Below are 24,637 nucleotides of genomic sequence, written 5' to 3' on the forward strand. Positions count from 1 at the left end.
GCCTCAGCAAAGCCAAGTACAGGGGAATGATCACCTCCCTGCTCCTGCTGACAACACTGTTCCTGATCCAGGCCAGGATGTCATTGGCCTTCCTGGTCACCTGGGCACACTGCTGGCTCATGTTCAGCCACTGTCAACCAACATTCCCAGGCCCCTCTGTGCCTGGCAGCTTTCCAGCCCAAGCCTGTAGGGCCGCTGTGGGTTGTTGTGGCCCAAGTGCAGGACCTGGCACTTGGCCTTATTGAAACTCATGGAATTGGCCTTGGCCCAGCCATCCAGCTTATTGAGATCTCTCTGTACAGCTTCCCTAACCTCAAGCAGATCAACACTTCCACCCAGTTTGGTGTCATCTGCAAACTTGCTAAGGGTGCACTCGATCCCCTCATCCAGATCATTAATAACAATGTTAAACACTACTGGACCCTGGGGGGACACCACTTGTGACCAGCCACCAACTGGATTTAACTCCATTGACCGCAACTCTTTGGACCTGACCATCTAACCAGTTCTTCACCAAGGAAAGTGTATGTTCATCCAAGCCAAGAACAGCCAATTTCCCTAAGAGAACACTGTTTTGTTCCAAGTTTCATAATCGAGGCACTTTTGTGCTCACCTTAAGACAGTATTTTTTAATTCTTACACCAGCATAACTTCAGAGGTTGAAGTGGAGAAGCTTTCTGTTCTGTACTTAACTTTTCAGAGTTTAAAGCACCAAATAAGATACAAGCAAAGGAAGGAAGACAGTACCTGTACAACAAGGCTATGTGGGAGACGCAGTCAAAGGCTGGCTGCTGTGGATCTGATTTCTCCAGAAAGCATGTCTCTCATTTTTGTCTTACTGTTTCATTTTCTGCCTTGGAACATAAAGTCAGAATTGGTTTATATAAACCTATAGATAAGATTGGTTACCAATAGAGGTAAATACTACAGGAGCTGCACAAGATTATGCAAAGCTAGATTTACTTTTCCGTATCTGTTTTCCCAGTACTAATTGCAGTCTGAAGAGAAGCAAAATACTTCCCTGCGTGCCAGCAGATGAGATTAGGAAATAAAAAGACGTTTGTCTCCACTGCTTCCTGACAGAACATCTCCCTGTATTTATAGGAGGAAAATGCAGGACTCTGATCTTCACCCTCAGGGTAGCAATGGCTTGTCTCAGCAACTCAGCACTAGGAAGTTAGAGTTCTGGATGTTAGTTGTTTCAGTAGGAATACTCAGTTAAGGGAATATACTATCAACCTGAGTTGCACCTTTGCCTTCTTCAGATGTCCAACACACAGTAGTGAAAGGCATCTTGAGGTTTATTTTCCCTTATTCTCCCTTTATCCATCCATATTTGTTAGTTAATCGTGTTTAAGAAGTAAAAGCAGGTTTGTATGTCTTGAGGCAAAAGTAGCAAGAGGCGTAAGAATTTTCCTGGCAAGAATTTGTATGAAGTCAAAACAGGTAAAAGTAACTTGTCTGAGGGAGATGACTGCTGGCTGTTCTTAATTCTTAGTGAAAAGAGTTGGGGAACACCAGGAGGCTACTCAACTACTTACTTTTCAGCAGAAGAAGAGCTCACTCTTGGTAAGAAGACTTAAAATGGAAGGTACTGAGTCTGCTGTCCATTATTTTTTAAGGCAAGCGTTTGACAGTTAGACTGGTCTCCTTTTGCTCTCTAGCAACAGCAGAGAGAGGTAGATGTACCAGTATCTTGTGAAAAGTTCTTCAGTGTTGGATGTGTAGTATCTCAGCACAAGCAGAGTGTGTGAACTGCTGAAGACAGAGAGGTGTTTGCAGAACCAGAGCTTGCTGTGTTCTCCTGTGTTCATGCAGTAGTTCTGCAGAACTGTGAGGTCCTTGGGAGAATATAACCACGTGGCTATTGCATAATAGCAGGAAGGGCAGGAAATCATGGAACTGTTATTTCCCTATGACAAGAAGATTTAAACCCTCGGTAGTGTAATAACCACTTTAATTACATTTTGTCTTTTAAAGATCCAGGCAATTCAGAAAACGTAGGTCAGAGATGATATAAGAGGGGAAGGTGTGAGTCATTCTGAGAAATGTCTTTATGACAGTTATCTACTTTATATCCCCGTGTAAGTGGCTCGTGGGCTTTGTTTAAAGGCATGTGTGACTTCTTTGGGAACCAGAACCAGCAGCTCAAATACAGCTCAGCAATACTGGTCCCACAGGGTGAAAGTCCAGCCTGTGGTAGAAAACCAAAAGACTCCACTTCTGGAGTGGGATGTGGTATATTTCCTACAAAATTCACAGCTGTTGAACAACTCTTGACTATTAAAATGGGACTAAAGATTGCTGGTTTATCTAAGCAAAGTAGTGGTATGACACAGAAATGAGCAGTGAATGAGGCAGAATTGATTCAATAATTGGGCACATCAGAGAGTGGTGGCCTTATAGGAATCCTACTAAAGCTGCAACTCCTTCAGAAATGTGAAGGTGGGATATCAGAGCTGCAGCATTTTGCTGGCCAAAGATGTTTCTGTATTCTTGATACCCATCCCATGCCGTAAATCAAAAGTAATGCTACAAGGGCAACTCTAAGAAGGTCTTCCTATCTATATATTTATAGTGTGAAAATAGTTCTTCAAATAATAAACCTTTCTTCTGGTGCACCACGCAGGCAAGCAGGGCAGCCAAGGATACCCACAGGATGGGTGAGTGATTTGGTGCTTCTGCAGCATAGTGGCTGTATGCAAGTCCGGTCAGGCATTGACAATAAGCTGCTCTCTGTTTTTCAGCCCCAGTATGAAAATGACCCGTAGCCAGGAGGCAGGTGTTGAGTTACTGTACAGATAGTGTCAACAGTGAATTATAAAACCATTCAGAGAGTGGCAGGATCAGGACTGGAGTTAGGCTGTGGGGAGTGCTCTGTTACACAACATGGCCATGGCCTTAAAGGCCTGAATGCCAAAATGGATTTCTAAAAGCACACACTGGAGGCTTTTTTTGTTTTGACAGGCAGGTGTATGTGGGTTAGTTCAAAAGGAGTAACTAGTGTCACGGTCCATGGGGTGTGTAACACCCGTCCCTCGGGAAAGGCTTTGTTGGGAACACAGGTGTAACACGTTCCCCAAGACTTGCCAAGAAGCAGCATGTTCAAAATGACGCTTATGGAAAACTTTATTTCTTTTTCATGCTTTCTTTACTTTGGTCAGCCTGGGGAAGGAGGTAGGAACTGGCTTCCTTGATTTTCTTCTGCATTCTCCTACAGGCGAGGACCAGAGCAGCATGGCGCTGTTGCAGCGTTTCCAGCCGCTGACTGAGCAGCTCTGCAGTATCTGCTTTTTCCTCAAAGTCCCGAAGCAACACCTCATCTCCAAGCAGCCCACATTTCTGCTGCAATTGCACGTTGTTCCTCCGCAGTCTGTCTCTGGCCTGTTTTGCTTTGGTCAGAAGGTCTCTCTTCTGTGACAAGGCGACCTCAATGTTCATCACTTCAACCTTTCTGCCTTTATTTTCAGCTTCCACGAAGTGTAGTTTTTCCTTGACCTGGCTGAGAATGTTCTCTGTGGTCGATATCTTCTTTCTGAGCTTCAGGATTTCATTGCAGAGGCCATCAATCTTTTCATTGTGTTTCTGATTCTCTTTCTTCATGTGCTCGAAGTCCGTAAGCTGTTGACTCTCTACCACTTTTCCATGAGCTTTTAAGATGGTTTCAAGAGTTTGGATTTCCTGCTTCAGCTTGATGTTTTCGGCGCGGGCCTAGACAAGGAGAAAGAAAAGAGTAATTACTTATTTTCCCCAGCAAGGCAGGGATTAGAAGTGCTTCTGTTTAAAGTAAGTAATGATAATAATAAAGCTTCAAGGGGAGGAAAGTGTCATACACCATTGGTTGTTTAATAGGGAGCAGTAGATGTCAGGGGAGGAAAGCCCCGGCGCTGTGAGAAAAGGAAAACGTTGCCCTTTTCAGAAATGTTTTTCACCGAGAGCAGACAGATGGAGCTGCGCTGGAGGCGCCTGTGGCCACAGCTCTGCCGGCGCCGGGGTCTTACCTCCCGCACTTGCTCCTCTTTAGCCTGTTCCGTGGCTTGGATGCTATCCACCAACGCCGTCGCCGCCTGCCTGCTGCCCAGCAGCCGCGCGACGTAGGGCACGGCCACCGCCTTCTTGCGAGCCTGGAACGCGGCCCACGCAGCCTCGGCCCGGGCCCGGCGCTCTTCGGCGTCCTGCCTTAGGGCTGCCGCCCGCTCCCGGCAGCTCTCGGCCAGCCGTTCCCGCTCCTCCCGCAGCTCCAGCAGCTGTAGGAGCTGCTGTGCGTACAGCCGCGGCCCGTCCGCTCCCAGCGCGGCCGGCGGCCGGCTCTCGCCCCGCTGCAGCCGCAGCCGCTCTCCCAGCCGCAGCTCCAGGCGGGCGATGGTCTGCCGCAGCCGCTCCCGCTCGGCCGCCAGCCGGCGGTGCCGCTCCAGCAGCGCCGCCCGCTCCCGCCGTTCCTCCTCGCTCTGCTCCGCCACGTCCCGCTGCTCGGCCGCCGCCCCGCCGCTCCTCCGCTCGGCTCCGCCTGGGGCAGCCGGGACCGCGGGACCCCGGGCCTCTCCGGCTCCGCCGCTCGCCTCCTGCTGCGCGGCACCGCCGGCTGTCGGCGTGGACACCGAGCGCTCCAGTTCTGACGGCCCCGGCGGCTCCTCAGGTCCCGCCACTCCCTCCGGCCCCGGCGGCTCCTCAGGTCTCGGCTCTGACGGCCCCGGCGGCTCCTCAGGTCCCGGCTCTGACGGCCCCGCTGGCTCCTCCGGTCTCGGCTCTGACGGCCCCGGCGGCTCCTCAGGTCCCGGCTCTGACGGCCCCGCTGGCTCCTCCGGTCTCGGCTCTGAGGGCCCTCGTGACTCCTCGGGTCCCGCTGCCCCCTCCCGCCTCGGCGGCTCCTCCGCCCCTGGCTGCTCCTCCTCTGATGGCCCTGGCGGCTCCCACGGCTCCTCTGGCCCCGGCTCTAACGATCCTGACCGCTCCTCGGGTCCCGCCGCCCCCTCCAGCTCCGCGGGCTCCTCCGGCCCCGCCATCCCCTCCGGCTCCGGCGACTCCATTGGCTCCTCGGGCCCCTGTTTCTCTGTCTCACGGGGCTGCGGCTCCTCTGGCCCCGGCGGTTCCGCGGGCTCGCCGGGTCCGTCTGGCACCTCGGGCCCTGGTGACACCCCTGGGAAGCCCGGGCTCAGCTCCGCCAGCCCCGGCGCTCGGGCCGCCGCCTCCATGGCCGGGCCGCTCCCCGCGTCCACCGTCGCCCGGGCAACGGCGCTCGGCCCCGCCCCGCCGCGCCGGGGACTACCATTGAGCGCCGGGGCCGCGCCGAGCCCTTCCTCCCATTGGTCGCGGGAAAGGAAGACGGATCCCGGCTGGCCAATCCTAGCCCTTCATTCATTTCAATAGCCCCACCGCGCCCGTGCGCGCCGGTGCCATTGGCCGGCGGGGCGAGAGACGGGACGAGCCCTCTGCGTCCATTGGCCGCGCGTGGCGGAACTCCGCCCGCCGGGCGCGCTGCCATTGGCGGTACGGGCGAGGGGGCGTGCCGGCGCGTGCGCGCGGCGGGCGGGCGGGCGGGCGGGGTAAGATGGCGGAACTGGGGAAGAAGTACTGCGTGTACTGCCTGGCGGAGGTGAGCTCCCTGCGCTTCCGCTGCACCGAGTGCGCCGACATCGAGCTCTGCCCCGACTGCTTCTCGGCGGGCGCCGAGATCGGCCCGCACCGCCGATGGCACGGCTACCAGCTCGTCGACGGCGGCCGCTTCACCCTCTGGGGCGCCGAGGCCGAGGGCGGCTGGAGCAGCCGCGAGGAGCAGCTGCTGCTGGACGCCATCGAGCAGTTCGGCTTCGGGAACTGGGTAAGGGCGGCGGGGCGGGCGGCGGGGCCGCGTCCCGCCCGGCAGCCAAGGAGCGGGGCCGCTCCGCGCCGTGTGCCCCCGCGGCGGCGGGCGCTGCCCTGGGGCCGGGCCGCGGCGTCCCGGGCCCGGCGGGAGGGCGGGAGAGAGGCCCCGCCGCCGTGTCCTGCTCCGCGGGGCTCCAGCGCGCTGCCTCTGGCTGGCGAGGTCCGGCCGCCCCGGGCTCCGTGGCGGCTTCTGGGCCCGGCCTGCGCTCCCTGCGGCACAGCTGCTGGCCTGGGGAGCGCTGCAGGCGTCTCGGACCTGTTGCTGCCTTAAGCTCCGGCGCACGCCTCCCCACGGCGTGTTTGTGTGGCAGATGTTACACCCTCTGCTCAGCCAGCGTTCAGGCCTTCCCCTCGCTGTCACAGCTTTAAGCAGCTGCCCGCCTGTCCTGTCAGTGTAGGGCCACGCCGGGTTCTGCAGAACAGGAGTGAAAAGCATCAGCATTTGGTTCACTGATACTTGGTTATGTTTTGCTGCATTAAACGTAAAGACTGTTTAAAACTCTGAAGGTTTCTGATCATTGTAACATGATTTAGTTCTTATATAACTAGGAAAGAGTAAGTACCACCATTCCTCACTGTAAAAGCTGTCTTTATTTCTGCATTGCTCTAAATGTGCTTCAGCAATGCAGTAGAAATGAACAAAATGCAGAGGATGAGGTGATCTTGGCACTGCATTGGGACTCAGAGAGCCTCCTGGTATTGTAAGATGCTCAGTTCAGGGTACTCGGGAATCACCACATGGATCCAGTGTCCAGAAGATGTTCCTGTGCAGGTGTTTGCCTTGGCAGTGTTTGTGATGCTGCTTCCATGGTTTTTGTGCGTGCCCTTGTGTGCTTGTAAACACTTTCTGGACCTAAACATTCAATTAAAACTTAAACACAAGGGAAAACTTCTTTACCGTAAAGGTGAGGGAGACCTGATACAGGCTGCCCAGGGAGAGTGTGGGGTCTCCTCTGGTTTTCAAATCCACCTGTGCGACCTGATTGAGGTGAACCCGCTTTAGCAGGGGATTGGCCTGGATGATCCGTAGTGGTCCCTTCCAACCCCGATCACTCTGTGAAAATGCAGGTGTGTTGGAAACGTGCCCCGTTTCAGTGTTGGTAGGAAGGCGTGGGCGTTGCCAGCTGGCCTCTGAGGAGCAGGGAAGGAGTGGCGCCCCAGCCCGAGTGCCCGTTGTGCCGGAGACACAGTGGGGGTGGTTTGACTGGTGCCCCTTCTCTCCCGTGCAGGAGGACATGGCCGCTCACGTGGGGGCATCGCGCACGCCGCAGGAGGTGATGGAGCACTACGTGAGCATGTACATCCATGGCAACCTGGGCAAGGCCTGCATCCCCGACACCATCCCCAACAGGGTGACGGACCACACGTGTCCCAGCGGCGGCCCGCTGTCCCCCAGCCTCACCACGCCGCTGCCGCCGCTCGACATCTCGGTGGCGGAGCAGCAGCAGCTGGGCTACATGCCCCTGCGGGACGACTATGAGATCGAGTACGACCAGGACGCTGAGACCCTGATCAGCGGCCTCTCGGTGAACTACGACGACGACGACGTGGAAATTGAGCTGAAGAGAGCTCACGTCGACATGTACGTCAGGAAGCTCAAGGAGAGGCAGCGGCGGAAGAACATCGCGCGGGACTATAACTTGGTGCCGGCCTTTCTGGGGAAGGATAAAAAGGACAAGGAGAAGGCTCCCAAGCGGAAGATCACGAAGGAGGAGAAGGAGCTGAGGCTGAAACTGAGGCCTCTGTACCAGTTCATGTCTTGCAAGGAGTTTGAAGACTTCTTTGAGAACATGCACAAGGAGAGGATCCTTCGAGCGAAGATTCGGGAGCTGCAGCGGTACCGTCGGAACGGGATCACCAAAATGGAGGAGTCGGCGGAGTACGAGGCTGCCAGGCACAAACGGGAGAAGAGGAAGGAGAACAAAAACATCGCCAGCTCCAAGAGGGGGAAGGAAGATGGCAAAGAAGGAGAATTTGCTGCCATTGAAAACTTACCCGGCTTTGAACTCTTGTCGGACAGGGAAAAGGTGCTCTGCAGCTCGCTCAACTTGAGCCCCGCACGTTACGTGACTGTAAAAACTATCATCATTAAAGACCATCTCCAAAAGAGACAAGGAATTCCTTCCAAGAGTCGCCTTCCCAGTTACTTAGATAAGGTACTGAAGAAAAGGATTTTAAACTTTCTAACAGAAAGCGGTTGGATATCCAGGGATGCTTCATGAAACTCAGCTGATGTGACTAAACCCAGCAGAGCCCCCATGCAGGCCTCGAGGACTCCGTTATTTTTTTTCCTTCCCTCCCCAAAGATACAGAAATTCTGTTACTTTAAAAAGAAACAGGCGAACACAGAACCCCCTCCAGTGTTCATGATCCATGGTTCAAACGGACTTTTGCTTTGGATCATGGCAAATACTTAATTGTGAAACTTCTGCATAGGATTTCATTGCTTTTGGTACATTATTAGAACAGACTTCCTTCACGTGAACTTCCTCAAGTCCAGTAGTCCCAGAGTAGTTACTTTACTCTTACTACTGGACGGCTGAGTGTCGGTGTAATCCTTGCTTTTCTTGGAAGGTGGGAGAGAGTTTAATTTGCTGGAAACTTTCTTCCCCCTTTGTTTTGTAGTTTGTTTTGGGGTTTTTTTTGCGTTGTGCTGTCAGCAGAGTGAAGCTTACAGAAGTCTTGAGCTGGGAGCAGGGTGAGCAGGGATTTTTGTGACCATTGCTAAGCTTTTGGGATGTTCTCCTGAGTAAGTACAGCCGTGGGGCTGGGACAGCTGGAGCGGCTGTCAGGAGAACGTCAGGGAAGAGCCCTGGCAGGGAAGGGAGGGAACGTGGGAGGAGGGAGGCCTTCAGGTGCTGCTACTGCTGTGGAGAGGGCTCTTGGAGAGCTCATCCGGACAGAGTTTTGTCTTAGTTTTTTGCTGAAGCAGCCCCCGCTGAAGCTTCCGTGTTAACTAATGAGTAGAGAAGTTGCAGGAGTGTGTGACGGCTGCGGTGCCCTGTTCTGGAGGACGGGTCAGCACTACTGTGGAGAGGCTGATTTGGGCCAGAGACAGGGTTTAAGCAAATAAGCAGTGAGTTGTCTTGCAGCAGTTCAGAGCCTCAGGCAGCAAAATAGCTGTTTCTGCTGGAGGAGCGTGCTCTTTCTTTGCTATCAAACTTCTGTGCTGCATGGGCTGAGGGGGTGGAGCTGATTGGGAGGGACAGGGGAAGGGAGTGAGATTCTCAAGAGAGGGATCACTGAGATTGGTTTTTAAAGAACGAAAATGAGAAGTGATATGCATGAAGTCAAGATGCACAGCTCCTGAAGCACAGAGCTGCAAAGCAAGCCATCGCAGGGTTCTAATTGCACTTACCTTGAAACGTGAGGGACTGAAACACGTTGAAGTCACTGCCATGGTGGGAGAGGCGCGGCGGGCACGGCTCGGGCCACTGTCATCTGCGCCAAGTCACAAAGGCCAGCTCCACGGCAGTGTCTTCAACAAAGATGTTGAAGGAGGACTTGGAAAAGGATTTTAATGCTCATTTCATCCTTAAAATTCCCATGGTGATATTTAACCAAATGAGTAAGAAGTGGTGGTTGCCACATGGAAGAAGGCACGGTGATCCTGTTCCCAGGCTGACGGTGCTCAGAGCGGGAGGCTGCAAGCGGAGGCCAGTCAGGCAGGTGTGCCAAACAAGGGGATTGCCTGGCTTCTGAACAAGCACAAGCTTGGAAATGTCACCTTAGCCTCATGCTTTGGGCTGTAGTCAGCGAGGATACCACAAAATGTTACCACAATGTTATTTCTGCAGCTTGGCAGGGGTATTCTGATCAGAACCGGGTTTTAGTTAATCCAAACTAGTGTTACCAGGGAGTTTAGAATAAAAAGGGTACAGTTACAAAGCCAGCATTTCTAAGGTAAAAAACCAAAACTCTAGTGCCTTTTTCTTTTGAGCTTGTGATGATATGTCCCTTCAGAAAGGTAAGGGCTGTGTCCTCTCGAGTGTACTGCTGTGTTTGGCTCATCCACCCTCGAGTGGCTGGTGTGGAATCGGTGTGGCAGCAGCAGCACTGCCCGCCGTGTGCCAAGCAGCTTTACCAGCCATTCCCACCTCTGCGTGTGTGCACACAGCACACAAGTTCCTGAGCTGTGAACCCTTGGTTGTTTTCTCTGTCCTGCTCCTTTGGAAAGGAAGCTCAGCCTTTCTCATCAGTATTCTAGTTATGCAATTGGGTTCTTCCTTCTGTTGTTCAACTGCCATAACACACCATTACCAACAGCGTTCTGCAGCCTCAGCTGGGAGTTTAAGAGAACTGGGTGGTTCTTCTTAATTATTTTTTTCCCCTCAAATCTGTGATTTTTATATTTCTAGACTGTTTTGGCACATCTAACTGAAGTCTAACTGAAGCAATAGCCTAAAGCCCATTGAACAATAAAAAAACCAATCCAGGCACCAAGGAGCGGTGTAAATGCCAAAGTGAATTCTGCATTTACACTCTGTAGTTTTCCTGATTCCTCAGCCCCTCCAAAATGTTTCTTTGGTGCTAGACGTAACTTATTGAACATCGAAATGAATGTAAAATAAAAGTATTTTTAATGTATGAAATATGGATATCAATATTTATTTTATATTTGCAAGCAAATTCAAGGTGGTGAATGTTTGTTTTAGCAATTACGGTCCCTTGGAAAGGGCTTCCCTAGAAGCAGTGTCTCGCTGTCAGCTATGCTTTTCATTCTAAAGGCAACTTGCACTAGAGGATGCTGCTGTTCCGTATGTTCAGGTGGAACTGATTTAGTCTAAGCATTCCTTTGTTATGAGCTGCTGTTTTTTGTTTGTTTGTTTTTAAGCTGAGATGCAGTTATGTTAAGCCAGCAACTTACTAGAGCTACGCTGCTTCTCTTCTGTGGTGAAGGGGCTGAGGGAAAGCCTGCCAAAGAGCTCCTCAACTTGTGTCTTGTGTTGATCGGGAAGTGCTTCCTGTACTGTACAATAACTTGGCCTTCATGTTGCTAATGAAAAGCTGTTTTATATGCTTAATGCTCTTGACTCTTCTAATTAAAGATACTACTCATGCTAGCATCTGCTCTAACAGCATTGATGTAAGCCTACGGAAAAAGTGACACTCCGTAAGCTGTTCAAAATACTGATCTCTGCTACTGCCAGAGGCACCACTAAGTCTGTTTTAATGCTGGATGTTACTTCAGTCAGCCAAGTCCCAGTCATGTTTTACAGGAGTATTTGCTCGCTGGGGAGCATTAATACTCGTGCCATGTGCAGAGGGGCTGCAGCCTCTCCTGCCCACTGCTGCAGTCCCATGGAGCGGCGGGCACAGCGTTGGTAGCTGTGCACCAGCCTCTGGCCAGCGCCTGCCTGGCCAGGCAGCGAGCCTGCCGCAGCTTTCTCTGCAGCTCCAGTGCACTTCAGTAGCCTTTGGGTTCACTGTGTCTTCTTGCACAAAGTTTCTGCATGCGTGCCAGTAGCTCTGAGATGGCGATACATGAAATACTGTGAAGGAAGGTGCCTGGTGAGCACATTCAGCTCCGGAGCTTCTTCCTGGAAGGGAATGTTGCACTCAAATGAGTAGTGTACTGGTGTAGCTGTGCCAGACAAGCAGATGCCTGTGCCCAAATCATGTAAAGCTGAACTGATGTGCACACTCATCATTTTACAAGGTCTTTGCTTTGTATATTGGTAAATAAACTTGTATTAAAGTTTCTTTCTATTGCTGATTTAATGGTTAACGTAGCTCAGGTAATGGGGAAAAATGACCCAAGTCTCTGCAGTAACACAGGGAGATGCATTTTAACTGAATGATGATGGGTGCCGAAGTTGGTTTTGTGAAACAGTGAAACCAGAGGTTTTCCAAAAGCTTTGCTGGCTGCTCCTAGGTTCACCTTTCAGAACCCTCTGTTCTTCCATTTCTCTGGTGCTTCTCACTGCTGTACGGCAGAGCACACAGGTGCCGTGAGCTCCTGGTGAAGACTGAAGCTCTCCATGCTGAAAGCCTATGAGAAGGCAGGCCCAGGAAAGGGAGCCACTTCAGTGTTAATCAGCTTTAAAGCTACTAGTTTCAGTCTTGGGCTAACCGTATAACAGTAACTTGTTTTTAAGAACACCCTGAATGAACAGTCCAAAATAGAGTTTGTGTGAGGCATTGGAAACCTCCTCAATAAAACCTTAATCTGACAGGGAACTGTCAGATCTGACAAGGACACTGTCCCTTTGTTTTAATGGCCCTACTGGAAAAACTTTTATACCAATGGATTTGTTGTTAGATTCAGTTTAGATGCAGAGGGGTTAGGAGGGGGTAGACACATGACAGTTTTTGAGTCGTATGTAAATTGACCCTTGGTGGCAAGTCAGTTGAGCTGGGGTTCCAATCGAAGCACAACAAAACCCTTTTCAATCCTACTTCACACAGCTACAGCATGCTCTAACCCAGAGGGAAGAGAGTTTCTTACACTTTCAACTACATGGAATCCCCTTTCTTTTTCCCTGTAGTTTCACACTCAATCTTTGCATTTTCACCTCTGTACTCCATTAGTTTAAAAAAAAAATCACACTCTTGTATTCTTCCATGCACCTAAAATTTTTCTCCCTCCCCTGTTTAGTCAAAGGATTGGTTTTCTTTCTTAGGGGTGAGAAAGAATGAATCCTTAAACACAACTAACCCCCAAACAGCAGCGTGTGCTTAGCTTGGTCCTTGCTAACTGCCTCTGTGAGTCAAACCGGCACTGGGGAAAAGAAAAAGTCTTAGAGAACAATCACTTCTGAGCATGAGTGGTAGATCGAGTGTTTAGGTCAGTAAATTGGTGGCAATGCTGCATCTGGACCCCAAAAAAATAATCCATACTTGACCTTAAGGTAAGCAGATCATTATCATAGAATCATAGAATGGTAGGGGTTAGAAGGGACCTTTAGAGATCATCTAGTCCAACCCCCATGCAGCAGGTCCACCGAGATAAGGTCACATAGGAACGTGTCCAGGCGGGACTTGAAGACTCCACAACCTGCCTGGGCAGCCTGTTCCAGTGCTCTGTCACCCTCACAGTAAGGGTGATTAATCCAAGACAACCAGAAACAAGGGTGCAAAATTCAGTCTTATTACTGGTTACCAGGTCCTAGTGACACATTGGAAGTGTCTGTCCTGTGTGTTAAATGTAGGGGCCCTGAGGACAGAAGCTGTGGCACTTGGGTAACTTGCCAAGTCCCATCCACTCCCATCCCTGTGAGCAGCCAAAGGCAGGAGAAAGCTTTCAGTTCCTGCTGGGTGGGATCTGAGAGCCGGACCCTGCAGACTTCAGCTCCAAGTGGAATCACAAGTGGCAAGAGCTGTGTACGAGACAAGTTCTGTTGCAACCTGAGATCCAAGCTGAGTAAATGCAAGAAAAGAAGGTGGAACTAAGTTCACATTTTTGTTTGATCACTCACATGCAATTATTTATGTAACTAAAAGACAGCATATACCAAACTCTCAGCTACTCACTTCTTTGGGTATCCTGGCCCTCAGTAGGGCTGTAACTACAGTTTGCATAACAAACTGATTGTAAAGCTTGGCAGTTACAAGACTATCAAAATTGTTTAAACCAATTTATACAACACTAAGTTAAAAATCCAGACCTAGGATAAATTCCGTTGGTTCTTCAATGCCATACAAGCATTAGATGTTTTTCTTGAGTCAATGTTAGTACAGAAGAAAAGGGGCTGAACACCTACAAGGCACGTCTACTCTCCATTCCTTTTATTCACAGGTCAGAATTCATAAAGGGTTCAATTTCAGTTGTTGAGATTATTTCTGAATAGACAAAAGGGGAAATTTATCACATCAGTGTGTGCAAGCTGATGGATGCTTGCAGAAAACAGGGTATTTGTACTGCTTCACCCACTTCTACCACGCCAGGTTCTACAGAGGAAGTGTTTGAGCCACCATTTGGGTTTTCAATGTACGCACAGTGATAAACCTGAGATCACAACACTCTTGTGAGCATTTAGATACTTTCAATCTAACCCACCTTCAGTAGCAATTGTCATAAAAAATGTTACCTAACCTACAGCATCAGAGGGCCAACTGGCTCTTGTGTTGAAGGAGAGAGCAGACAGAACAGTGATGATGAAGGCCATTAAGCAGGAGAATTTCACCAGTTCCTTCATCTTCACTGGGAGACCTCAACCGATTCATTTAAACCTCTCAGGGGACAGAGGAATGAGGAACGTGTGGTTGGTAAGAGAAAAACCATCCAAGCTGTTTAATAGCTGTATGGCATTTGGGGTGCTCTGGTTAAGCAGCTACACGTCTTTCACAACGCCGACGAGGGCAGGCCGCAGCGTGCGCCCGTGCAGCTTGTAGCCGATCTTGGAGACCAGCGCGATGGTGCCGGGCTCCTTCCCTTCCACGGGGGTGTGGAACAGCGCCTCGTGTTCGTAGGGATCAAACTTGGCGCCGATGGGATCCAGTCTGAGCAGCCCGTGTTTTTTAAACACTTTTTGGATCTGTACTTCTGTCATGACAAGACCTTCATATAAGCTCTTCAAGTGAGGGTTCTCATCCTTAATTTCTTCTTTTGGGACACTTTCTGTTGCTTTCTCCAAAATGTCTGCAACTTCTAGTAAGTCCTTACAGAAGCTCTGAATCCCTGAAACGAAAGAAAAAGAGAAGGGAATGAGCTTAGTCCACTGAGGCAAACAGCGCTAAAAACCCCAACCCCAGCCCCAACTCCTACAGTAGTAATCTGTACTCTTGTAGATTTTTCAAAAGGTATGTGATACTATAAATATTTGGGGTAAAATGTCCTTCCCAGTTCTACCTGATACTATTACAAATACCTTGAAATTCACACTGCCCCTTCTAATTCTATGGAAAAAATGTATTTCAACTTAAAAGAGCTAAAGCTATGGTGATGACCTGACACGTGTTACCCTGTAATCTGATGTGCTAACAACACTGGCAGAAGAAAATTAATGTAGTCAGACTGATGAGGAATCCAAGAGATGAACAGGGATTCTGCTTTGAATGAAAAGAACTCACACCTCTCCCCTCCGGTACAAACCACTTTAACAGAGTCAGGAGCTGTGCCTTGTAACAACTGAGCGATTCCTAAGCTAACGACAGCCCGTGTCCTGAAGCTGTGCTCTGGCTCGCACCAGAAGAACCTGCACTGATCTCACTGAAGGCAAACTGTCTCCAGAAATCATGAAACACCAAAATGATTCAGTAGAATAACAAACTTCTGTGTAGAGGTAAGACAATGACAAAATGCACTCCGTTTTGGTAGCCTTGTTTTGGGTTTGTTTTAACCACAGAGAGCCTTTTTCATGCCCTTTTTAGATGATTTTTTTTTTTCCTTACCAAGAGGCAATATGAGCATTACCAGAGGACAAGTCCTTGGTTTGAACAAAAAAAACCACAAAGTACAGAAACACCCTGCAAGACCTGTAGGGCTCTGCTGGTTCTCAAGAGTCACTGTGACAACTGCACAGCTACAAAGAGACTCAAGCTCTTTACAGAACAGTAACTAGCAGCAGCCAATAGTTCCAAGGATATGAACAAATCAATCAAAGTTTTAATGTAAAACTAAAACTGATAGGGCTGAAGTGTCCCAAGCATCTGGATCAAACTAAATAACCAAACTCTTCAGAAGGTAGTTTGGGTTTTTTGTGTAAGTTATTGCTGCAGGGATCTGTGACTGAATCTCTGTGCATTTATGCAAGTCTCATTTCAGAAATAAGCTTTTCTTCCTTCAAAAGAAGCAGCAGTCCTACACAAATGACAAAACCATGCAGATTACCTGTAACTTTGTTTTCACAAGAAATTTTACTTGGATATTCCTTTCTATTGTAGCATCTCTGAGCTCAGACGTGACTCAGAGTCCTCCTACACCCAGTAATGTGTGAGTGATATTGAAATGCTATCAATGCTATAAAAAAAAAAAAGCTATCAAAAGCATTCAAATGTCTATCAAAATGACACAAGAATACCACTACATCACTGAGAAGTGCTTTTTCTTGTAACATTAACTGGAGACCCTGTGCTCAGAAATGAAAATTTCTGTATTCAGAATTAAGCTATCCAGCTGTACTTAGTGTGTGGCATGAAAGGCCAACTCATTTGTCAAGCCAGAGAGACACTGGGACACTGAGATGATCCAGCACTGTTCTGCTGCAGTGTTTCCACACAATTCCTGTTTTACACATTTGTCTTTGAATTGTCAAAACCATCAGCTGTCAGTAGCCTGGCTCTTGAAGAAAGATGTGTTTTTAGCCCTCCTTGTAGCAGGTGATTGTACATTCCTACCACTGAAAAGAATCCACCTATCTAAACATATTCTGTTTGAAAGCGATGAGCTTCAACAGAACACAGAGGTTATTCAAACATAAAAGGCTGAAAAAAACCCACAACAGAAAACCAAGAGAACCAAACTCAAACCAAACACCAAGAACAACAAAAAAAAACCCAAACCAGAAGGAAACCAGTCAGTTTTTTGCAGTCAGTTCTGAGAGCAAAGTGTGTCGAAAAGGCAAACTCCAGGCTGCAAACCTTACTGAAAAATCTACTAGGGCAGTTACATCCTGAAGGGAAACAGATACCAAATGGAAAGAAAATATAGAAGTTGCTGACTCTGTTGGTTCAAGTCCTGCCCTTACCTAGCAAACTGACTACAATGCTGGTGCAAAGTGAGGAACTGTTCAAAGCCCTCTGCTCAAACACATCTTTTAACCAAGCAGTCAGAACTCCTGTGAATTACAACTTGTTAAAACTGAGGGCCTGGTCAGCTCAACTTTCCAGGCTTTGCATTTCCTGGCTCCTATGAGTATACACAGAAGGAGCCTCCACTGACCGTATAACTTTGCCTCTTCTACCAGCTTCTGGCTTCTTTGCCTCACGTTCTCTGCATCTGCCAAGGCACGCTTGTACTTGTCCTACAGGAGAAAAACCAGTAACAGAAAAGAGTTCATTCCTGGTGGTTGGGTAATTGACAGTAATTCAACACAGCACATTCAGTATAGAACAGCACGTTAAACATACAGCCTAAACCCACCATGTAAAGAGAATTGAGAAGGCAGCATCCTTCCTACCAAGGCAGATGTGTGCCTCACTTCAGTGCAGATGGAAGAGAGAAGAAAGAAGATGGCTTTCCAGCCTGCCAGTATTTGTCCAGAGATTAGCTGGAAGAAACTTCTACCTCTAGGGATATGTCAAGTTTTATGAATCAAAGATTTCTGCCTTTTCTGATGAGTGTTCAGAGAAAGCCTTCATCAGTCATAAAGTACTTTAACACTATGGCAGAGGAGATTTAACCCAGCAGTGATTTTCAAACCATCTGTTCCCTCTCCATACACACCACAAAGTGTCTTCTTTATAAACTATTAAGACTTAACTCCTCTGTTCCCGAGATTAACTTTTGGTCTGTTCTTACCAACATAACCATCTGGCAGCAGTTGTACTAAGAATGAAATTCAGTAACTTAGGCACTTGTGGTGGAGTGCTTCCCCACCTAACCCAGAAGTCTATGCTGGGCTGCCACTCCGAGCTTCACATGCTAGTGAAGAATCTCAAAACAGAATAAAAAGAGTCAACGGGTTGACTGAAGAGCCACATTAGGCAGCCAATAGCAAATGCTGTCAACAGAGATGCTAAATGACCTTTCAACTTTGTCCTTCGCTGCTTTGGGAAGGGCAACAGAAACAAAACTCAATTCACTTATGGCCCACAGGCATTGCTTCTATAGGAGGTTCTGGGCTGCCTCTGAAAAGACATTTTATTTGAAGTACACATCCAGAAAAGCAACACCTTTGTTTAAGCCATGCCTCTCACTTCTCAGGACATCCTTCACCCTCTGCTGATGTCATGCACAGGAGAGAATTCAAGAGACATTATGCCAGCCAGAGGAAACGTGACACTTCAGCCTTGTGCTCAAAGGGCTCTCTAGCAGAGAAGGTTTGAAACTTCTGCTTCCTAAGCATGTAATAAGTACCCTATTCTGTAAAAGCTAAGCATCATTAAGCCTGACCTTTGACAAGTCAGCAGCTGTTTTTGGGAAGCCTACTCTTACCACGCACAAATAAACACATCACTCTCCAGCCCTTAGTGGGCTTAAACATTTACTTCTCCACTGAGCAAAATCTAAGAGAGCTGGAGTCAGCGGAACTCCACAACAAATTTTCAGGCTGGAGAAGGTCCAGTTCCATCCAGAAATCAGAAAGCAACTATCCAAAATCTTGATTTTGGGCCAGGGATGCAGCTTGGGTCTTGTAGTATCTACTCTTAAGTTTATAGAAATGATGGAATTGCAGGCTTTTATTCAGCAGTCCTGCAACTGCACCCAGACTGTGCCCTGAGAACCCATAAGGAACACTAAGGGGCATGCAGTTTAGAAGGTGTGCAACCTGATGACCAAAGCACACTTACAGTAACTTCTTTTAGTTGTTCTTCCAGTTTGGCCTTTTCTTCAGTCAACATTTTTTCAGCAGAGCTGGGTTCAACCTTCTGCTCATTTTGGCTCTGACTCTGGTCTTCTTCCAAGTTCTGGCCAGTATTTTTCTGTTGTGTTGCTACACAAAGCAGTCGTGGAGAAGTCCTAAGGCAAAAACATATGGACAATATTACTCAGTTGCTTACTTTGTAAGATGTACGTCTTTCCTGGACAGACTAGACACTTCATTTAACACATCAATGTCTACAAAATTCTCACACTGAAGCACTACTTACAGAACCTTTCACCAGAGGTAACTGAACTTGGCTCATCCAACCTATTGCAAAAAAATAACTTTGCTACAAGATTACAACTGGGCAGCAGCTTCTAAGTGTCCATTCCATTCAGTTTATAAAGTTGCGGCACTTTTAAGAGGAACGTGAACTTGTTTTCAGCACAGTACTCTATCAGGAAGCAAATCCAGTTTAGGTGATGCAATCACTTGCAACAGTCTCCCACAAAGCACACCAACGAGGACAATGCTTTGCTGCTGATAGCTACAAGAGCAACGGAGAGACTCTTTTGTGTCACGCCTGTATCTCATTGCACTGTCACAAATACTACGTTAAGAACGGGCCAGTCTCAATGAAGATGACTATCCCTTTCTAACATTTCTTAGGCTGAACCGGCTGAGCTACCGGAGCAAACCAGAACAGGGACAAGGCACAATGGTAAAGGGCCTCGGATCGCTGCACGCCACATCCAGGCTTCAGGCCCGCAGGCCTTCACACTCGGGACCGGGGCAGGAGGGCCCCGCGATGCGCGGCCGGGCCGCTCTCCCGGGGCACGGAGCGAATACGGCAAAGGGCAGCGGGGGCCGGGGGCCAGCACCAGCGTCTCCCAGCTGTAGGAAGGGGCTCCCCGGCGCAGAGTCGTGGGGCTGGAGCTCGGGGCTGGGCCCCGCTCTCCTCCTGGCGCGGCATGGCCGGGCCAAGGCCAGGCGGCAAGTACGAACCCGGACACGGACGCAGACCCGTTCAGACACGGACGCGGACCCGTTCCGACGCGCCCGGCCCCGAGTGCGCCCGGCGCGCCCCTCACCTGAGGGAGATGCTGAGCAGCGGGTACCGCGGGCGCAGCGCGGCCCGCACACACTGGGCCACCGCCGCCATAACGCCTTCCTGCCACCGGCCGCCTCAGCCCGCCCCTCCGCGCCCGCCCAACACTGCCGCCAATCAGCGAGCGGGCAGGCGAAGAGTGACGCGGCCAAGAACCAATCATCAAGGCCGATGCGAAGATCGGTCCGAGCAGGAGCGGCGGGAGGCGGAGCCTGAGGCTGTTCCGGCGCGCTGCGGGGCGTGGCTGCCGCGCGTGGCGGAAGGTGACGCGCCGGGCGGGGCGAGGCGGGGCCGCGCCGCGCCGCCATTTTGTGCCGTGAGGGGTCGGGGCGGGGAGCGGTCGGGGCAGATTTCCGCGGGGTCTCTCTGGGTCCGGACCGCAGTTCCGCAGGGTGATAAGGTGTAGTGTCGGAAACGAGAGGCTGTGGGAGTTAGCAGGGTACTGGCTGAAGGCAGCTGTTGGTGATTTCCTGTCGAAAACCCAGTCAGCCACTGTGAGGGTGAGGGAGCACTGGAACGGGCTGCCCAGATGGGTTGTTGAGTCTCCTTCTGTGGAGACATTCAAAACCCACCTGGACGAGTTCCTCCGTGACCTACTCTAGGTGGTCCTGTTCTGGCAGGAGGGTTGGACTAGGTGATCGCTTGAGATCTCTTTAAGGTTCTGTGAAGGCAGTTGGTTAGTAGCAGGTTTTGACATCATTCCTGGGCAACCTGCAACTGAAATAAAAGTTTGAAGAGTGCATCCGTCTCTTTTTTTTTTTTTTAAACTGCCAAATAACTGTGCTATCAGTCATGCCTTGTATTACTGATGTACCGTCTGTCACAGAATCACATACATGTATACCTATATACCAGAGCACCTGTGTACCATCTGTCAGTAGTTTATCTGCAGACCTCCACATACAGGTTTTTATTACGTGTGTACCTGCTCCCTCTTAACTGCTGTGTACACACTGGCTGGAGTTTTCAAATCTTGAGCTTTCATTGAAAGGGATAACGCTAATCTACTGCTCCCAAATTTGGCCACCTGCTTGTGCTACGTGTAGGTGTCCTGTGTAACTGAATGCTCCAGAAAACTTGCTTGATGGTACTTGGGTGACTTTGTAACTTCGGTAGTGTCATCAATTAGATTGTCATACTTTTAAAAGGGCAAAAGAAAATCCAACCAAGCAAGGCCATGCATTTATTGTACAGTCTCAAAGTGAGTGCTAGATTATTCACAGATGCCTGAACACTGTTAACTTGATTTTTTCATGCATTCATGAACTTTCCAAATGAAATCCGAAGGACAGAGAAGATGCAGATTCCATAATGAAAACTCAGTAAATGTTATATTTGAGTGTATAATTCAAGTATTACTAAAACAGAAGCTGCAGAAGACGTTTCTGGCTTGCTGCATGAGAGTCCTGCAGGTTAGGACCATGCTAAATTCAATCAGACTTTGGCCAAGTGCACTCAGTTTTCAGCATGACCTTTATTTGGCAGGTTTGCTTGTCTTTGATGTGTTGCTTCATGGCCTCTGCATAAAGCAGGATAAATGGTGTAATGAGTCCAGTGGCCTCGTACTGTGACAACTGTTAAATCCCAGGGAATCTCAATGTCTCTTACAGTTACATAGATGTGATTTTCTCCTGGTGTGAGAAGATGTAGAAGAGCTGCAAGCATACTAATAAACACTACTGGGTGATAGCAGGCAACAGCTGTGAGACAGCAACCAAATATTTTTGCAGCTCATGGTTTTTCTGTTTTGATGATGGTTGTTTTGTGATGTGACACTGGTACAGTCCAACAGCTTGTTTATACAGAACATGGCAAAGAAAAAAGGTGTATGCCATGTGCTATCCACAAGAAGGAGTGGCTGCGATGCTGTCAGTATCTGCTTTCTGGAAAGTAGATAAGCCACAAATTCCAAGCTTCATCCTCAGAAACACTGAAAGAAGTAGTTGAGGAAATATGTTAAAGATGCCGATAGTGCTGAAGAAGGAACAGAGAGAACAAGGAGGCAAATAGTAATTTTTAAGATCTTCCACTGTGAAAATGAATTTTATCATGATTTTCTCAACTTGGAACAGCTGTCAAGGAAAGCTCACAGCTAGCACAGATACTAATAGGTAAAGACTACAAAGTGCACCACAAAATAAGAGCTTGCAAGTGTTTGTTTGCATCACGACTGACTTTGGCTTTGAGTATTGTCCCGCTTTGACCCAAAAATGAGTTTCTATGCTACGTTCTGCCTGACACCATTGCAGTCCTCTGTTCTATTTGAACTGTAGTGCCACCTAGAGGGTAGCATTTTGTTTTCAGCTCAGCGAGTGTTCTGCATCTGTTGCTTGACTTGGTTGGCAGTCACCGATGTTCAGTAAGGAGCATAGTTTTGTTCTTGAACAATCCATTTCAAGTTTTTTGCTGTTCACATAATTAGAGGGTTTGAATATGATTTGATGATAAGTAATGCTTATCCTGAATTCTAAAACATTAACCAGCTGCTACTTTTCAACTTGATGTGGTTAAAAGTGACTCCAACCTCTAATTTCTGTGGACTACTGATAGAATCAAGTAGTCTGGATGTAATTCCCAGTTCAAAGTGATTCACTTTGGTGTCTTGTGCAGTTATTTAACCTCACTCCCACATCTCTAGAACTGCAAATTAAAGGTAGTAATCTTTCAGTACCTTACAAGAAAGTTGTTTAGAGAGCACGAGGGAATTTCTGTGGTATTTTAAAAATTCAAAATGTCAACTGAACGATAAGTCTCTTTTTTATTATTAACATTGCACTTGTAGGAAAGAGATTTGTAGTCCTTTGAGATGAAAGATGCCATAAATGCAAGATTTGTGCTTGAAAAGTTAAATGAAAAATTAAGGCATTTCTGTTTCTCTGCACACAAAAAGCATGCTAGTTCTGTCTCCTAAGTGAACTGATATTCAGCCAGCAAACAGAATGCCATTACGTTTGTGTTTCAGATATGAACTGTAGTATTAATATTTTGAGGGTAGAGGCAAAAGGGTCTCCTGTCTTACCTGATCAGAAACGTTATATGTCATCCCAACCAGAACCAAATGCTGAGCTGTGATGGGGAAAAAAATCAAACAAAAATGTCTTTATAAATCTATATGTATATATTCATAGCAATGACCTTTTGGGCTGCTTACCTGGAAATACCTAAATAAAATTAAAACCTCTTAATTTAGGTGTCAGCCTGTTACTGAAAGGTATAGCAGCAAAGACAAACTTGTTATTCATCTCTGTGCCCTTTAGAAGAGATCACAGCTCAGACCGCTTAGCCGTAGCATTCCAGAATCCTTTGTGGGAAGATTTCTGGTGTAAAACTAAGGGACTGATCCTTGTGTATAAAATAATAGAACTTTTTTCCTTGATAAGGATGATTGAGACTGAGGATCAGCCACAACTTGGAGCTGTTTCAGACAGAGGGCAATAAAGCTTAAAGCATTACTTGAATCCAGAAATTTTAAATCCTGAAATGCAGGTTGAGGTGTGGGGCAGAGGTAACTTTACTTGCTTTTCATTAGAGTAGTACTAAAGTGATTAGTCTATATGTTCTGAATTCATAATTTTTAATACAAACATTTTAAGAAATCTCTCCCAAGAGAGAACGTGCAATACCTACTTTGCCTGTTTTCTCCTGAGGCTGAAAATACAGAACCATACATCTTGCTCTGATTAAAGGAGTACTCTTTGAGTTCCCATAGCTTTTTGCTAACTAGTTTGAAGGGTACATTTTGTAACTATTTTGTTGCCCGGAGAATGTTGTCACTATGTTGGAAATGTAATAGCTATAGCCACAGGGCTCTGAAGAGAGCTAATTAGAGCAATTTAGAATAACAAAAGTTCTGTTCCTGGGAGGAGATCCTTCCCCAAAGCAGCATGCCACAGTTTCAGAGACAATTTATTGTAATATTCCTGCATAAGTCATCTGGTATGGCAAGGTTTTACAAATCTGGCTATCTATTACAGTGTGTTCTCTTAGCCCTTATGCTATCAGGGGCACTCGGGTGTGTCTTGTGATATTCCTGGAGATATAAATGTGGAAAAATTCTGTAAATCAAGCATTGTCTATCTTACTTTTGTCTAGTTACCAGCCAGAACCAAACTGTTCAAATGCACAGAAACAGTCTTCTGTCATGCTGATGTGGCTTTCCACCTCAAAACAAATTTATTGAACTTTGAGAGCAGAGTTTTCAAATCAATTGTGATTCTCTCAGTGTGATGTCGTGGATTATCCTAATATTTTTCCCAGTTGTCTCCTTGCAGTTTACCAGAACGATTTGATAGAAGGGGAGGTCAGCTCTCTGCTGTCACGTTCAGATTTGCCAACAGGACAGCAGTCACTGGTGACCATTTCTGTACAAAGGCTGACAATGGCAGTGCTGTTGCTGGAATGGTATTTTGACATTCAGAGGTACATTTTTCTTCAGTGTTTCTTTTTCTTGAAGATTTGATGAATTAGTTGCTGGGGGCCCATATTTGCTGCCGTTGATGTACAAGCGATTTGTATTAGTCAAAGGGAATGTCGTAGGGTGAAGCACTGCCAAGCCAGGTGCTAGGCAAATAGGCTGCCAGTAGCTCTGTAAAAGCCCGGGGCCTGGCTATTTATTGCTCAAGTGTGACTTGTGCAAATGTTTCTGCCTTGCCTTTTACATATTTTCTCGGATGGCTGCCGGGATGTTGAGCGGTGTGGTTGGCTGGGCCGGCGCGTGGAGCAGCCGTCAGGCACCATCTTTTAGTGCTCTGATTTGCAGTTGGGTCCCACAGGCAGGCTGCTCTTTGTGCACCCAGCTGGCAAACAGAGGAGGAATGCTCATTCCGCTGGCGGTTGTGTAAGGGTATTGAAAAGCTAAGAAGGAAAGAAATGTTAAACAAAATTGAAAAAGGTTTTGCTTTTCTTTTATTCATCTCCTCTGGAAAGCAACGAGAGCTTTTAATTGTGTTTCTCTGCATAACTAGTGAATGGGTTAACACTCCTGTGGGATCATTACTGTGCTCCATGATGATCAGGGCACTGGAACATTTTTCATATGAGGAAAGGCTGTGGGAACTGGGGCTGTTTAGCCTAGAAAAGAGGAGACTGAAGGTGGATCTAATTAATATTTACAAACACCAAAATAGTGAGTGTCAGAAAGTTGGGGCATCCCTTTTTTCCATTGTATCTAGCAACAGGACAATGGGGTAATGGGATGAAGCTGGAACACAAAAAGTTCAGTTTAAATACAGGAAAAAACTATTTCACTGTGAGAGTGAGG

At 48.1% G+C, this 24,637-nt stretch overlaps 3 protein-coding genes across 3 annotated transcripts; 1 reads left to right on the top strand and 2 right to left on the bottom strand.

Moving 5' to 3' along the window:
- Window positions 1-3,129: 3,129 nt before the first annotated feature.
- On the bottom strand, window positions 3,130-5,192 carry CFAP184 (cilia and flagella associated protein 184). The gene is made up of 2 exons (XM_061993218.1): window positions 4,002-5,192; window positions 3,130-3,711 (listed from the first exon to the last, which is right to left on the bottom strand). The coding sequence occupies exons 1-2, from the start codon at window positions 5,190-5,192 to the stop codon at window positions 3,130-3,132; spliced, it is 1,773 nt and encodes a 590-aa protein (XP_061849202.1).
- Window positions 5,193-5,548: 356 nt separating this feature from the next.
- On the top strand, window positions 5,549-11,569 carry TADA2B (transcriptional adaptor 2B). The gene is made up of 2 exons (XM_061992355.1): window positions 5,549-5,818; window positions 7,092-11,569. Exons 1-2 carry the CDS (start codon window positions 5,549-5,551, stop codon window positions 8,082-8,084), a joined length of 1,263 nt encoding a protein of 420 aa, XP_061848339.1. The 3' UTR covers window positions 8,085-11,569.
- Window positions 11,570-12,936: 1,367 nt separating this feature from the next.
- On the bottom strand, window positions 12,937-19,467 carry GRPEL1 (GrpE like 1, mitochondrial). Its single transcript, XM_061992356.1, has 4 exons — window positions 19,361-19,467; window positions 18,256-18,424; window positions 16,685-16,766; window positions 12,937-14,482 (listed from the first exon to the last, which is right to left on the bottom strand). The coding sequence occupies exons 1-4, from the start codon at window positions 19,429-19,431 to the stop codon at window positions 14,136-14,138; spliced, it is 669 nt and encodes a 222-aa protein (XP_061848340.1). The 5' UTR covers window positions 19,432-19,467; the 3' UTR covers window positions 12,937-14,135.
- Window positions 19,468-24,637: the final 5,170 nt, after the last annotated feature.

Source organism: Colius striatus, chromosome 3, assembly GCF_028858725.1.
Source record: "Colius striatus isolate bColStr4 chromosome 3, bColStr4.1.hap1, whole genome shotgun sequence".
NCBI lineage: Eukaryota > Metazoa > Chordata > Aves > Coliiformes > Coliidae > Colius > Colius striatus.